This window comes from Anomaloglossus baeobatrachus, chromosome 12 (genome assembly GCF_048569485.1).
Source record: "Anomaloglossus baeobatrachus isolate aAnoBae1 chromosome 12, aAnoBae1.hap1, whole genome shotgun sequence".
NCBI lineage: Eukaryota > Metazoa > Chordata > Amphibia > Anura > Aromobatidae > Anomaloglossus > Anomaloglossus baeobatrachus.
The window spans coordinates 89,562,962-89,579,127 of NC_134364.1; the positions used below are offsets into that span (position 1 = coordinate 89,562,962).

The 16,166-nt window shown below is 42.2% G+C and overlaps 1 protein-coding gene and 1 long non-coding RNA gene across 4 annotated transcripts in view; one reads left to right on the forward strand and one right to left on the reverse strand.

Moving 5' to 3' along the window:
- Positions 1-16,166, forward strand: part of LOC142257480 (uncharacterized) — a 259,149-nt gene that overhangs the window by 168,128 nt on the left and 74,855 nt on the right. The gene's annotated exons all lie outside the window — the stretch shown is intronic.
- Positions 1-16,166, reverse strand: part of IGSF9 (immunoglobulin superfamily member 9) — an 81,539-nt gene that overhangs the window by 32,567 nt on the left and 32,806 nt on the right. For all 3 annotated transcript variants that reach the window (XM_075329606.1, XM_075329607.1, XM_075329605.1), the window contains exon 4: positions 13,592-13,744. In XM_075329606.1, coding sequence (XP_075185721.1) covers positions 13,592-13,744 — 153 coding nt within the window. The remainder of the gene's footprint in view (positions 1-13,591; positions 13,745-16,166) is intronic.

Below are 16,166 nucleotides of genomic sequence, written 5' to 3' on the forward strand. Positions count from 1 at the left end.
TATATAATTATATATGTACAGCTGGTATAACCTGGGCATCTCCTGTATATAATTATATATATACAGCTGGTATAACCTGGGCATCTCCTGTATATAATTATATATATATACAGCTGGTATAACCTGGGCATCTCCTGTATATAATTATATATGTACAGCCGGTATAACCTGGGCATCTCCTGTATATAATTATATATGTACAGCCGGTATAACCTGGGCATCTACTGTATATAATTATATATGTACAGCTGGTGTAACCTGGGAATCTCCTGTATATAATTATATATGTACAGCTGGTATAACCTGGGCATCTCCTGTATATAATTATATATGTACAGCTGGTATAACCTGGGCATCTCCTGTATATAATTATATATATGTACAGCTGGTATAACCTGGGCATCTCCTGTATATAATTATATATATGTACAGCTGGTATAACCTGGGAATCTCCTGTATATAATTATATATGTACAGCTGGTATAACCTGGGCATCTCCTGTATATAATTATATATATGTACAGCTGGTATAACCTGGGCATCTCCTGTATATAATTATATATGTACAGCTGGTATAACCCGGGCATCTCCTGTATATAATTATATATATACAGCTGGTATAACCTCGGCATCTCCTGTATATAATTATATATGTACAGCTGGTATAACCTGGGCATCTCCTGTATATAATTATATATATACAGCTGGTATAACCTGGGCATCTCCTGTATATAATTATATATATATACAGCTGGTATAACCTGGGCATCTCCTGTATATAATTATATATGTACAGCCGGTATAACCTGGCCATCTCCTGTATATAATTATATATGTACAGCCGGTATAACCTGGGCATCTACTGTATATAATTATATATGTACAGCCGGTATAACCTGGGCATCTCCTGTATATAATTATATATGTACAGCCGGTATAACCTGGGCATCTCCTGTATATAATTATATATGTACAGCTGGTATAACCTGGTCATCTCCTGTATATAATTATATATGTACAGCCGGTATAACCTGGGCATCTCCTGTATATAATTATATATGTACAGCCGGTATAACCTGGGCATCTCCTGTATATAATTATATATGTACAGCCGGTATAACCTGGACATCTCCTGTATATAATTATATATGTACAGCCGGTATAACCTGGGCATCTCTTGTATATAATTATATATGTACAGCCGGTATAACCTGGGCATCTCCTGTATATAATTATATATGTACAGCCGGTATAACCTGGACATCTCCTGTATATAATTATATATGTACAGCCGGTATAACCTGGACATCTCCTGTATATAATTATATATGTACAGCCGGTATAACCTGGGCATCTCCTGTATATAATTATATATGTACAGCCGGTATAACCTGGGCATCTCCTGTATATAATTATATATGTACAGCCGGTATAACCTGGACATCTCCTGTATATAATTATATATGTACAGCCGGTATAACCTGGGCATCTCCTGTATATAATTATATATGTACAGCCGGTATATCCTGGGCATCTCCTGTATATAATTATATATGTACAGCTGGTATAACCTGGGCATCTCCTGTATATAATTATATATGTACAGCTGGTATAACCTGGGCATCTCCTGTATATAATTATATATGTACAGCCGGTATAACCTGGACATCTCCTGTATATAATTATATATGTACAGCCGGTATAACCTGGGCATCTCCTGTATATAATTATATATGTACAGCTGGTATAACCTGGGCATCTCCTGTATATAATTATATATGTACAGCTGGTATAACCTGGGCATCTCCTGTATATAATTATATATGTACAGCTGGTATAACCTGGGCATCTCCTGTATATAATTATATATGTGCAGCTAGTATACACTGGGCATCTCCTGTATATAATTATATATGTTCAGCTGGTATAACCTGGACATCTCCTGTATATAATTATATATATACAGCTGGTGTAACCTGGGCATCTGTATATAATTATATATGTACAGCCGGTATAACCTGGGCATCTCCTGTATATAATTATATATGTACAGCCGGTATAACCTGGGCATCTCCTGTATATAATTATATATGTACAGCTGGTATAACCTGGGCATCTCCTGTATATAATTATATATGTACAGCTGGTATAACCTGGGCATCTCCTGTATATAATTATATATGTATAGCTGGTATAACCTGGGCATCTCCTGTATATAATTATATATGTACAGCTGGTATAACCTGAGTATCTCCTGTATATAATTATATATGTACAGCTGGTATAACCTGGGCATCTCCTGTATATAATTATATATGTACAGCTGGTATAACCTGGGAATCTCCTGTATATAATTATATATGTACAGCTGGTATAACCTGGGAATCTCCTGTATATAATTATATATGCACAGCTGGTATAACCTGGGCATCTCCTGTATATAATTATATATGCACAGCTGGTATAACCTGGGCATCTCCTGTATATAATTATATATGTACAGCTGGTATAACCTGGGCATCTCCTGTATATAATTATATATGTACAGCTGGTATAACCTGGGAATCTCCTGTATATAATTATATATGCACAGCTGGTATAACCTGGGCATCTCCTGTATATCAGGTGGCACGGTGCCTCAGTGGTTAGTACTGCAGTCTTGCAGTGCTGGGGTCGTGAGTTCAAATCCCACCAAGGAGTTTGTATGTTCTTCGCGTGTTTGCGTCGGTTTCCTCCGGGTACTCCGGTTTCCTCCCACACTCCAAAAACATGTTCATAGAGAACCTAGATTGTGAGCCCCAATTGAGAGAGTGTTGCCATTGTATGTAAAGCGCTGTGGAAATAACAGCACTATATAAATGAAAAAATATTATTATTATATACAGTGCCTTGCGAAAGTATTCGACTCCCTTGAATTTTTCTACCTTTTCCCACATTTCAGGCTTCAAACATAAAGATAAAAATGTTAATGTTATGATGAAGAATCAACAACAAGTGGACACAATTGTGAAGTTGAACGAAATTTATTGTTATTTTAATTTTTTTTAAAAAGAAATAACTGAAAATTGGGACTTGCAATATTATTCATCCCCTTTACTTTCAGTGCAGCAAACTCACTCCAGAAGTTCATTGAGGATCTCTGAATGATCCAATGTTGTCCTAAATGACTGATGATGATAAATATAATCCACCTGTGTGTAATCAAGTCTCCGTATAAATGCCCCTGCTCTGTGATAGTCTCAGTGTTCTGTTTAAAGCGCAGATAGCATCATGAATACCAAGGAACACAACAGGCAGGTCCGTGATACTGTTGTGAAGTTTAAAGCCGGATTTGGTTACAAAAAGATTACCAAAACTTTAAACATCCCAAACAGCACTGTGCAAGCGATCATATTGAAATGGAAGGAGTATCATACCACTGAGAGTTCTACCAAGATCCGGCCGTCCATCCAAAAGGCCACTTTACATGCATCGACATCGCTAGTGATGTCGCTGCCGATCGCACCTGCCCCCGTCGGTTGTGCGTCTGTGCAAATCGCTGCCCGTGGCGCACAATATCGTTAGCCCCCGTCACACATACTTACCTGCCTAGTGACGTCGCTCTGGCCGGCGAACCGCCTCCTTTCTAAGGGAGCGGTTCGTGCGGCGTTACAGCGACGTCACACGGCAGCCGTCCAATAGAAGCGGAGGGGTGGAGAGCAGCCGAAAGAAAGACACGCCCAACTTGTTGCTGGAGGACGCAGGTACGGTGTTGTTCCTCGTTCCTGGGGTGTCACACATAGCGATGTGTGCTGCCTCAGGAACGACGAACAACCTGCGTCCTGCAACAGCAACGATATTTGGGATTCAAACGATGTGTCAACGATCAACGATTAGGTGAGTAATTTTGATCGTTAGCGGTTGCTCGTACGTTTCACACGCAACAACATCGCTAACGAGGCTGGATGTGTGTCACAAATTCCGTGACCCCAACAACATCTCGTTAGCAATGTCGTTGCGTGTAAAGCTCCCTAAACTTTCATCTCAAACAAGGAGAAGACTGATCAGAGATGCAGCCAAGAGGCCCATGATCACTCTGGATGAACTGCAGAGTTCTACAGCTGAGGTGGGAGAGTCTGTCCATAGGACAACAATCAGTCATACACTGCACAAATCTGGCCTTTATGGAAGAGTGGCAAGAAGAAAGCCATTTCTCAAAGATATCCATAAAAAGTGTTGTTTACAGTTTGCCACAAGCCACCTGGAGACACCAAACATGTGGAAGAAGGAGCTCTGGTCAGATGAAACCAAAATCGAACTATTGGGGCTCAATGCCAAACGATATGTTTGGCGTAAAACCAACACAGCTCATCACCCTGAACACACAATCCCCACTGTTAAACATGGTGGTGGAAGCATCATGGTTTGGGGCTGCATTTCTTCAGCAGGGACAGGGAAGATGATTAAAATTGATGGGAAGATGGATGGAGCCAAATACAGGACCATTGTTGAAGAAAACCTGTTGGAGTCTGCAAAAGACCTGAGACTAGGCCGGAGATATGTCTTCCAACAAGACAATGATCCCAAACATAAAGCAAAATCTACAATGCAGTGGTTCACAAATAAACGTATCCAGGTGTTAGAATGGCCAAGTCACAGTCCAGACCTGAATCCAATCGAGAATCTGTGGAAAGAGCTGAAAACTGCTATTCACAAACGCTCTCCATCCAACCTCACTCAGCTCCAGCTGTTTACAAAGGAAGAATGGTTAAGAATTTCAGTCTCTCGATGTGCAAAACTGATATACACATACCCCAAGCGACTGCAGCTGTAATCGCAGCAAAAGGTGGCGCTGCAAAGTATTAACTTAAAGGGGATGAATAATATTGCACGCCCCACTTTTTAGTTTATTTTTTAAAAAAGTTTAAAATAAGCAATACATTTCGTTCACCTTCACAATTGTGTCCACTTGTTGTTGATTCTTCACCATAATATTGAAATTTTTATCTTCAAGTATTCGTCACCCCTTGAATTTTTAATTCAAGGGGGCCAAATACTTTCGCAAGGCACTGTATGTTCAGCTGGTATACCCTGAGCATCTCCTGTATATAATTATATATGTATAGCCATAAACCAGGATAGGCCAGCATTACAAGAGCGAGGTTTAACTTAACAGTTCCTCCTATTTTCATTTCCAAGGGGAAGAGAGCACCCAAGTCTTTTTTATACCTCAGTGACTCCAAAGAGAGAACAAAAGGTTTCTCTAACCTACAAGATTATATTATATTTTCTACACATTGCTTCGGAAACTCTGAGATCGCCGATTCTCATGGTGTTATCCCCCTCTATATTTTCCTCAGATATATTATTCATGAGCGAATAGTGACCAAGGCCTGAAAAAAGGCTGAAACGTTTAAACAGTCGCAGTCATCACAATAAGGGCTCATTCAGACAGCAGTTCCGTTTGTCCTGGTCAGTTCCTGTTTTTTTGCGGACCCACTGACAGGACCATCTTTTCAATGTCTTTTGTGTAGGATCGGATGGCACACGGGAGCACTTCCATGTGCATCCGATCCTACAAAAAAAAAACACATCCGATGCCGTATGTCCGTTCCGTTATTATGGAACAAGTCCTATTCTGTTCCATAATAACGGACCGTGACTCAATAGAAGTCAATGGGTCCACAAAATGCCCGGAAGCCACACGTAAGCACTTCTGTGTGACCTCCATCGGGTGCCCCTGCAGTCTGTGTCCCGCTCCAGCCCCAGCCGCACTGCGGTATCAGCAGCTTCTCACACTAGAGTGTCAGCAGCCGCGGGGATGACGAGCACTGCAGTCAGGAGATTAGTAAAGTTCCTTACCTGCAGTGACGATCTCCTGCCCTCCTGACGTTAGTGCTGTCACTGTCTTCCATGACCGCCACTTGTCACATCACCTCTCGCTGCCGACCCGAGACTGTAACTAGTGGTGACGTCAGGGGCTGCTCGCGATACTTGATTTGTGAAGGCGGTGGTCATTGAAGTCAGTGACAGCGCTGACATCAGGAGTGCAGCGATCACTGCAAGTAATGTACCTCGCTAACCTCCTGACAGCAGCACTCGTCATGCCCTGCAGTAACCTGGGCTGACCTATTGATGTTAGCTCAGGTCACTGCATTGCTCTCCCAGCCAATGGGTAACATTCTGTTCTTCATTGACTATGGTATGGATCGTCATGGGACCCACTTGGATTACACCAGACCTGGATTTGTTTTTCTTTCTAATAAATTGGTGAAAGAAGGAATGTGTTGGGCAGTGTTTTTTCAAATAAAAATGTGTTTGTTGTCTATTTTTTTTTTTTTATTACTGCCTGGGTTGGTGATGTCGGGTATCTGACAGACGCGTGACATCACTAACCCCAGGGCTTGATGCCAGGTGACATTACACATCTGCCATCAACCCTATATATTACCCAGTTTGTCACCGCACCAGGACAACGGGATGAGTTGGGACGAAGCACCAGGATTGGCACATCTAATGAATGCGCCACTTCTGGGGCGGCTGCGGCCTGCTATTTTTAGGCTGGGGAGTGTCCAATAACAGTGGACCTCCTTAGTCTGAGAATACCAGAACACAGCTGTCTGCTTTACCTTGGCTGATGATCCAATTGGGGGGGGACCCCGTGTTTTTTTGTTTTAAACTATTTATTTAATTTAAAATAACAGCGTGGGGTGCCTTCTGTTATGGATTACCAGCCAAGGTAAAGCTGCCAGCTGTGGTCTACAGGCTGCAGCCATCTGCTTTACCCTAGCTGGCTACAAAAGATAGGGGGGATTCTACGTGGGGTTTTTTTAATTATTAAATTATTTTTTGGCTAAATACAAGGCTAAACACCCTTTAGTGCCACATGAAAGTCACTAAAGGGTGCCAGCTTAGAATATGTAGGGGGGTGGGACATTATATATGTCTTTCTCATCAATCTATCTATCCCTCTGTTCATTTATTCATTCATCCCTCTAATCCTGTCTCTATATCTATCTATCTATCCATCTATATATCTACTCATCTATTTATCTTTCTTGCTCCTTCCGTTTTTTGCGTTCCGCAAAAAAACGGAAGGCACACGGATGACACACGGACTGTATACGAAACGGAACAGATGTCACACACATGTATCCGTGAAAAAAACAGAACGTTTTTTGCGGACCGCAAAAAACGGAACGGTCATGTGAATGTAGTCTAAGACACAGCTTGAAATGCAATTTTGAGAGTGCAGTGATTTTCTTTGAATATTCGACTTGGAGTGCTAACTCTGGTCACTGGCACCTCTAATCATCACTTCCTGTGTGCACGCCTAAATTATATATATTTGATTATATATATATAAATAATTATATATGTACAGCTGGTATAACATGGGCATTTCCTCTATATAATTATACAGTGCCTTGCGAAAGAATTCGGCCCCCTTGATTTTTTCAACTTTTTCCCCACATTTCAGGCTTCAAACAAAGATAAAAATTTAAATTTTATGGTGAAGAATCAACAACAAGTGGGACACAATTGTGAAGTTGAACGAAATTTATTGCTTATTTTAAACTTTTTTAAAAAATAAATTACTGAAAATTGGGGTGTGCAATATTATTCATCCCCTTTACTTTCAGTGCAGCAAACTCACTCCAGAAGTTCATTGAGGATCTCTGAATGATCCAATGTTGTCCTAAATGACTGATGATGATAAATATAATCCCCTGTGTGTAATCAAGTCTCCGTATAAATGCACCTGCTCTGTGATAGTCTCAGTGTTTTGTTTAAAGCGCAGATAGCATCATGAAGACCAAGGAACACAACAGGCAGGTCCGTGATACCGTTGTGGAGAAGTTTAAAGCTGGATTTGTTTACAAAAAGATTACCAAAACTTTAAACATCCCAAACAGCACTGTGCAAGCGATCATATTGAAATGGAAGGAGTGTCATACCACTGCAAATCTACCAAGACCCGGCCGTCCATCCAAACTTTCATCTCAAACAAGGAGAAGTCTGATCAGAGATGCAGCCAAGAGGCCAATGATTACTCTGGATGAACTGCAGAGATCTACAGCTGAGGTGGGAGAGTCTGTCCATAGGACGACAATCAGTCGTACACTACACACATCTGGCCTTTTTGAAAGAGTGGCAAGGAGAAAGACATTTCTCAAAGATATCCATAAAAAGTGTTGTTTAAAGTTTGCCACAAGCCACCTGGGAGACACACCAAACATGTGGAAGAAGGTGCTCTGGTCAGATGAAACCAAAATCGAACTATTTGGGCACAATGCCAAATGATATGCTTGGCGTAAAAGCAACGCAGCTCATCACCCTGAACACAACATCCCCACTGTCAAACATGGTGGTGGAAGCATCATAGTTTGGGCCTGCTTTTCTTCAGCAGGGACAGGGAAGATGATTAAAATTGATGGGAAGGTGGATGGAGCCAAATACAGGACCATTCTTGAAGAAAACCTGTTGGAGTCTGCAAAAAACCTGAGACTAGGACAGATTTGTCTTCCAACAAGACAATGATCCCAAACACAAAGCAAAATCTACAATGGAATGGTTCACAAATAACCGTATCCAGGTGTTAGAATGGCCAAGTCACAGTCCAGACCCAAATCCAATCGAGAATCTGTGGAAAGAGCTGAAAACTGCTGTTCACAAACGCTCTCCATCCAACCTCACTCAGCTCCAGCTGTTTGCAAAGAAAGAATGGGCGAGAATTTCAGTCTCTCGATGTGCAAAACTGATATACACATACCCCAAGCGACTGCAGCTGTAATCGCAGCAAAAGGTGGCGCTGCAAAGTATTAACTTAAAGGGGATGAATAATATTGTACGCCCCAATTTTCAGTTTTTTATTTTTTTAAAATAAGCAATAAATTTTGTTCACCTTCACAATTGTGCCCACTTGTTGTTGATTCTTCACCAGAACATTAACATTTTTATCTGTTTGAAGCCTGAAATGTGGTAAAAGGTTGAAAAAAATTAAGGGGGCCAAATACTTTCGCAAGGCACTGTATATGTACAGCTGGTATAACCTGGTGTATAGCTGGTATATGTTACACATCTCTCTGACTATGGGCCTGTGCTGTAATAACGCGTGCACTTTTTGGTATCATATTGTGTACCGCAGCTGGCACATTACATCTACGCTCCAGGCCCTGCAGTTCTTACTGGTTATTGCTGTATTTTGTAAGCAATTTAAAAAAACATAACATGCCGCCTGTGGGCGCACACACTGCACTGGGCGGAGAGGGAAGAGTTAATCGGTATGTGTCTAGACTGGCAGCCTCTAGTGAACACATTTCCCTGGAGGTGATCTACACGTGTTTACACAGATGTGCTTTGTGGGAAGTAATTCATGCAAGTTCACCTGGGTTGATGCCAGATAAAATCACACCAGTGACTGCTAAAATCCGACACATTGTATAGGGGGGGCGCTATCACTATAAAGAAAACAATACATTTCTTGAAATAACATGGCGTCAAAAACCTTGGAAATCAGTCAGCGACCCCTGCTCTGTGGACAGACCTATTTCAGAGGGGGTTATTAGATATCTCCAGAATAACCAGGCCATGGTAGTCTATGTAATGCCCGAGAGGCTCATGAACAAGTCAGGAGCATCACTAATACGCATTCATAAAATTTAGTTTTCTTCACCAAAACAACGTTTCAAGTCAACTAGTCTCTTCATCAGACAAAACTTTCTTTTTTTCGTCTTATTGCAGCTTATGAGACTAACCAGGAAAGCTCTCTAGCCTCAAAAGGGCTTCACATTGTAGAATCGGGGTCGGAAAAGGGGCAGTGAGGGGGTGTTGAGTATGGCTTGAGGTCAGAGGTCATCCAAAACTTTGATTCAGATCTAATTAGCTTCAAGTTGCCTTTTCTTTTTGAGCTCTTTGGTTTCATAGACTTTCTGCAAGTTGTTGGCCTTTATCTAGGATCACAAGGACAGACTCCAGGGACCTTTCTGTCACAACAAGCCATGGACATGGGGTCTCGGAGGACACAAAGCCCAACCCTGGGAAGGCTAAATTAGGGCAGTAAGTCAAGAACGCCCTCTACATGTTGCATGCAGAGATCCTCGAGCCTCCACTGAGAGGATTAGACCCAGTGTGGGAATGCCGTCATCTTCTCCATCACCTCCAACTGGTGAGATGTAGCTACAGTATATCACAAAATTGAGTACACCCCTCACATTTTTTGTAAATATCTTATATATAGTGACGGCCGAGCGTGCTTGCCACAGCTCATTACTTGATCGAGCCGCTAGCACCTGAGTTTGAAAATGCTCGAGTTTCCCATTGACTTCAATTATACTCGGTGCTCAAGTCACATAGGAGAAACCCGATACTTAATTGAGTAATGAGCAGTGGTAAGCACTGTCACCCGTCACTAGTTATATCTTTTCATGGGACAACTCTGAAAATATGACACTTTGATACAAAGCTGGCAACAAAAGTGACTACACCCTAAAGTGACAATGGCCAAATTGTGCCCAATTAGCCATTTTCCCTCCCCGGTGCTGTGACTCATTAGTGTTACAAAGTCTCAGGTGTGAATGGGGAGCAAGGGTGTTATATTCGGTGTTATCACTCACACACTCTCTCATACTGGTCATTGGAAGCTCAACATGGCTCCTCATGGCAAAGGATTCTCTGAGGATCTGAAAAAAAAAGAATTGTTATTCTACATAAAGATTGGTTAGGCTGTAGGAAGATTGTCAACACCCTGACACTGAGCTGCAGCACAGTGGCCAAGACCATACAGCGGTTTAACAAGACAAGATTCACTCAAAACAGGCCTCACTATGGTCGACCAAACAAGCTGTGTGCACGAGCTCAGCGACATATCTAGAGGTCATCTTTTCAGGATAGACAAATGAGTCCTTCCAGCATTGCTCCGAGTTTATAGGGGTGGGAGGTTTTGCCTGTCAGTGCTCAGACCATATGCCACACACTGCAGAGGTTACCGGGGTGGGGGGTCCACCTGTCAGTTGTCAGACCATACGCCGCACGCTGAAGAGGTTAGAGGGGTGAAGGGTCTGCCTGTTAGTGCTCAGACCATTCGTCGTACACTGGATCACATTTGTCTGCATGGCTATCGTCCCAGAAAGAAGCCTCTTCTAAAGATGATGCTCAAGAAAGACGCAAACAATTTACTGAAGACAAGCAGACTGAGAACATGAATTACTGGAACGATGTCCTGTGGTGTGGTGAGATCAAGATAAACTTATTTCATTCAGATGGTTTTAAGCGTGTGTGGCGGCAACCAGGTGAGGAGGACAAAGACAAGTGTGTCCTGCCTACAGTCAGGCATGGTACTGTGAGCGTCATGGTTTGGGGCTGAATGAGTGATGTTGAAGAAACCATGAAAGTCAACATACTGAAGCATGATTCCCTCCCTTTACACTTCAACATTATAATGACCCCAAACATCTCTAAGACCACCATTGCCTCGCTAAAGAAACTGAAGGTGGAGATGCTGGACTGGCCAAGCGTCTCCAGACCTCAACGCTATGGAGCATCTGTGGGGCCTCCTCAACAGGAGGTGGAGGAGAGCAAGGCCTCTAACATCCACCAACTGTGTGATAATGTCATGGAGGATGGAAGAAGATCCTGAGGCTCTTGTGAAGCTCTAGAGACCTCCATGGCCAAGAGAGTTAAGGCCATGCTGGAAAATGGTGGCCACAAAAAATATTCACACCAAGGTCACCATGTGGCCATTTTCACTTAGGGGTGTACTCACTTTTGTTGCCAGTGGTTTACACATTAATGGCTGTGTGTTGAATTATTTAGAGGGCACCAAATATACACTGTTATACAAGGTGCACACTGACTACTGTATATTGTGCCAAGCTGTCAGATCTCCAGTGTTGTTCCATGAAAATATGTAGTAAACTATTTACAAAAATGTGAGGGGTGTACTCACTTCTGTGATATACTGTACACATTTGTATGAACAGCAGCGAGCGATAAACCTTGCAGTCACCCAGCCTGCCATCCTGTTGTGATGAGCCCCCTCCAAAGCAAGACATTGCAATATGATGGTGGGATGTGCACTTGGGCAGAGGCTTGTGGGCAGTATATACATCTGTGTTATTATACATTGCGGTGTAACAGTCCCCTGATCCTATTGTGCTGTTCCTGTGTCAGTCTCTACTGCGCTTCTGGCACTTTATTCATGACCCTCCTAGAAGCGCCTTATGCACAGAATACATGGGGTTGGCAGTCCTGCATTCGAAGCTTCTTTTTATTGTAAACCTGGCACAGGGCAAATGTCCGGGATAATGGGTGTAGCGCTATTTATTGCTGGCACCGGTCCTTGTCATATCTCTGCCAGTCTAAACAGCACAGCGTTGTGTTGGCAACGGTGACTCCATCTCTATATGGGGCATTGCTATTGCCAGACATAGCTACTCCATATACAGAAAAAGTAAAATGCTTCGCCTCATGGGTACCCATTGACTTTGATGTATTATACAATTATTAGCCCAAATAATACTGCCATATACAGCACATATTAACCTACCATAAAAAAACAAATAATATGCAATAAACAAGAGACTACATAATACTGCCATATGAAGCACATATAAAACAACCGTAAAGTGAATTATACAGCTAGAAGCTCACATAATACTGCCATATAAAGCACATATAAAACGACCATAAAAGTGCATTATACAGCTATAGGCTCATAATACTGCCATATAAGGCACATATAAAACGACCATAAAGTGCATTATACACCTAGAGGCTTACATAGTACTGCCATGTAAAGCACATATAAAACCACCATAAAGTGCATTATACAGCTAGTGGCTCACACAATACTGCCATATAAAGCACATATAAAACGACCATAAAAGTGCATTATACAGCTAAAGGCTCAGAATACTGCCATATAAGGCACATATAAAATGACCATAAAGTACATTATACAGCTAAAGCCTCACATAATACTGCAATATAAGGCACATATAAAATTACCATAAAGTGCATTATACACCTAGAGGCTCACATAGTACTGCCATATAAAGCGCATATAAACCCCTTGTAAAGTGCATTATACAGCTAATGGCTCACATAGTACTGCCATACAAAGCACATATAAAACGACAGTAAAGTGCATTATACAGCTAATGGCTCACATAGTACTGCCATACAAAGTACATATAAAACAACAGTAAAGTGCACTATACAGCTAGAGGCTCACATAGTACTGCCATATACAGCTGATATAAAACCACCGTAAAGTGCACTATACAGCTAGAGGCTCACGTAATACTGCCATATAAACCACATATAAACACTCTACAGTGCCCAAGTACTATCCTTGACAAATAAAAGCCCATGTATTACTATTATTACATTAGCATATATAAATCATATACAGCCCATATAAAAGCACTGTCTAGTGCTCAAGTAATACTGCCATATAGTCCCCAAAAAAGCTAACAATTCAATCTCCAAATATCACCATACAATGATAAAATAAATCTGGGTGTCACCGGTTTTCTCCTGAAGTCTCTGTCCACAACAGCTGCCCACCTCACATATGATATCACTATTTATGTGGTTGTAGAAGACGTACAGTTCACAGTAAGATGGATCCAAGTCCCATTCTTGAAGTCCTCGTCTGCGTGATGACGATCCAAGAACAGCACCCGGCACTCATACCAACCCTGGTCATCAGAACGGAGGGAGTCGATGCGTAGAGATGCGCCTTCCTCTATCCGCGTGCGTCCTGTGAAGCGGTAGATAAATAGCATGAATAAGACAGATGGATTTAACTCTGTATACATGTCCTCCATCAGAAGAATATTGAGCGCAGCTCTGTAACATAATATAGGATGTAACTCAGGATCAGTACGGGTCAGTAATATAATGTACGTACACAGTGACTCCACCAGCAGAATAGTGAGTTCAGCTCTGGAGTATAATACAGAAAGTAACTCAGGATCAGTAATGTATGTACACAGTGACTCCACCAGCAGAATAGTGAGTTCAGCTCTGGAGTATAATACAGGATGTAACTCACGATCAGTAATGTATGTACACAGTGACTCCACCAGCAGAATAGTGAGTTCAGCTCTGGAGTATAATACAGGAAGTAACTCAGGTCAGGATCAGTAATGTATGTGCACAGTGACTCCACCAGCAGATTAGTGAGTGCAGCTCTGGAACATAATACAGGATGTAACTCAGGATCAGTAATGTATATACACAGTGACTCCACCATCAGAATAGTGAGTGCAGCTCTGGAGTATAATACAGGATGTAACTCACGATCAGTAATGTATGTACACAGTGACTCCACCAGCAGAATAGTGAGTTCAGCTCTGGAGTATAATACAGAAGGTAACTCAGGATCAGTAATGTATGTCACAGTGACTCCATCAGCAGAATAGTGAGTTCAGCTCTGGAGTATAATACAGGAGGTAACTCAGGTCAGAATCAGTACGGTAATGTATGTGCACAGTGACTCCACCAGCAGAATAGTGAGTTCAGCTCTGGAGTATAATACAGGAGGTAACTCAGGTCAGGATCAGTACGGTAATGTATGTGCACAGTGACTCCACCAGCAGAATAGTGAGTTCAGCTTTGGAGTATAATACAGGAGGTAACTCAGGATCAGTAATGTATGCACACAGTGACTCCACCAGCAGAATAGTGAGTTCGGCTCTGGAGTATAATACAGGAGGTAACTCAGGATCAGTAATGTATGCACACAGTGACTCCACCAGCAGAATAGTGAGTGCAGCTCTGGAGTATAATACAGGAGGTAAATCAGGATCAGTAATGTATGCACACAGTGACTCCACCAGCAGAATAGTGAGTTCGGCTCTGGAGTAGAATACAAGTTCTAACTCAGGATAACTACTGTAATGTATATACACGTTGACTGCATCAGCAGAATAATGAGTGCAGCTGTGGAGTATAATACAGGATGTAACTCAAGATCAGTGCAGGATCAGTAATGCAATGTATGTACACAGTGATTGCACCAGCAGAATATTGAGCGCAGCTCTGGAGTATAATACAGGATGTAACTCAGGATCAGTAATGTAATGTACACTGGAGATCAAAATTCTAGAACAACAAACCATTTCCTACATGTTAAGGCAATGTGTCGTCCTATGTGATTACATCCTAACATGAGGAAACACAGTATTTTCCGCTTATTTCATAAATTGAATTTATTATAAAGCACATAATAAAAATGTAAATGAGATGAATGTAAAAGAACACTGATCGATATTAGAGAACACTTTCAGATACCTGCAAGCTATTGGTGTTAATCTGGCACCTGGTGCTAATTTCCTGACAAACCCCATGTAACTGGCAGCCTAAAGCCTGCTTTACACGTTGCAATTTCGCATACAGTATCGTATGCGATTTGCAACGCCCCCATCGTATGTGCGGCACGTTCAATTTGTTGAACGTGCCGCACAGATGATTCACCCTCGTCACACATACTTACCTACCATACGACCTCGATGTGGGCGGCAAACATCCACTTCCTGGAGTGGGAGGGACATTCGGCGTCACATCGACGTCACGCGGCAGCCGGCCAATAGAAGCGGAGGGGCGGAGCTGAGCAGGACATAAACATCCCGCCCACCTCCTTCCTTCCGCATTGTCGGCGGGAGCCGCGGACGGAGGTAAGCTGTCGCTCAATGTTCCCGGGGTGTCACACACTGTGATGTGTGCTGCCTCGGGAACATTGCACAACCTCACGTTCATTTTTTGAGGAATGCACGACGTGCATGCGATGAACGGATTTTCGTTCAATCGCAATTGCACGGAGGTTTTACACGCTACAATCATACTTACGATGCCGGATGTGCGTCAGTTACGACGTGACCCCGCCGACACATCGTAAGATTTATTGTAGCGTGTAAAGCGGGCTTTACTTTTCAGTTTGCACTGACTTTGCAAAAATGGTGAGCCATTCCAAAGTGACAGAAATCCTCCGGCAGCAGGTTCTCTAGATGAAGGACAAAGGGGTGACCCTATCAGCCATAGCAAGAGAAGTTGGTGGTTCCAAGTCTGTGATTTCAAGAATATTGCATCTTTACAACATCACAAACTCTTTCAAGTCCCCCAAGAAGGCTGGTCACCCTCGAAAGACAAATGCACGATAGGACAGGATAATGCGGAGAGTC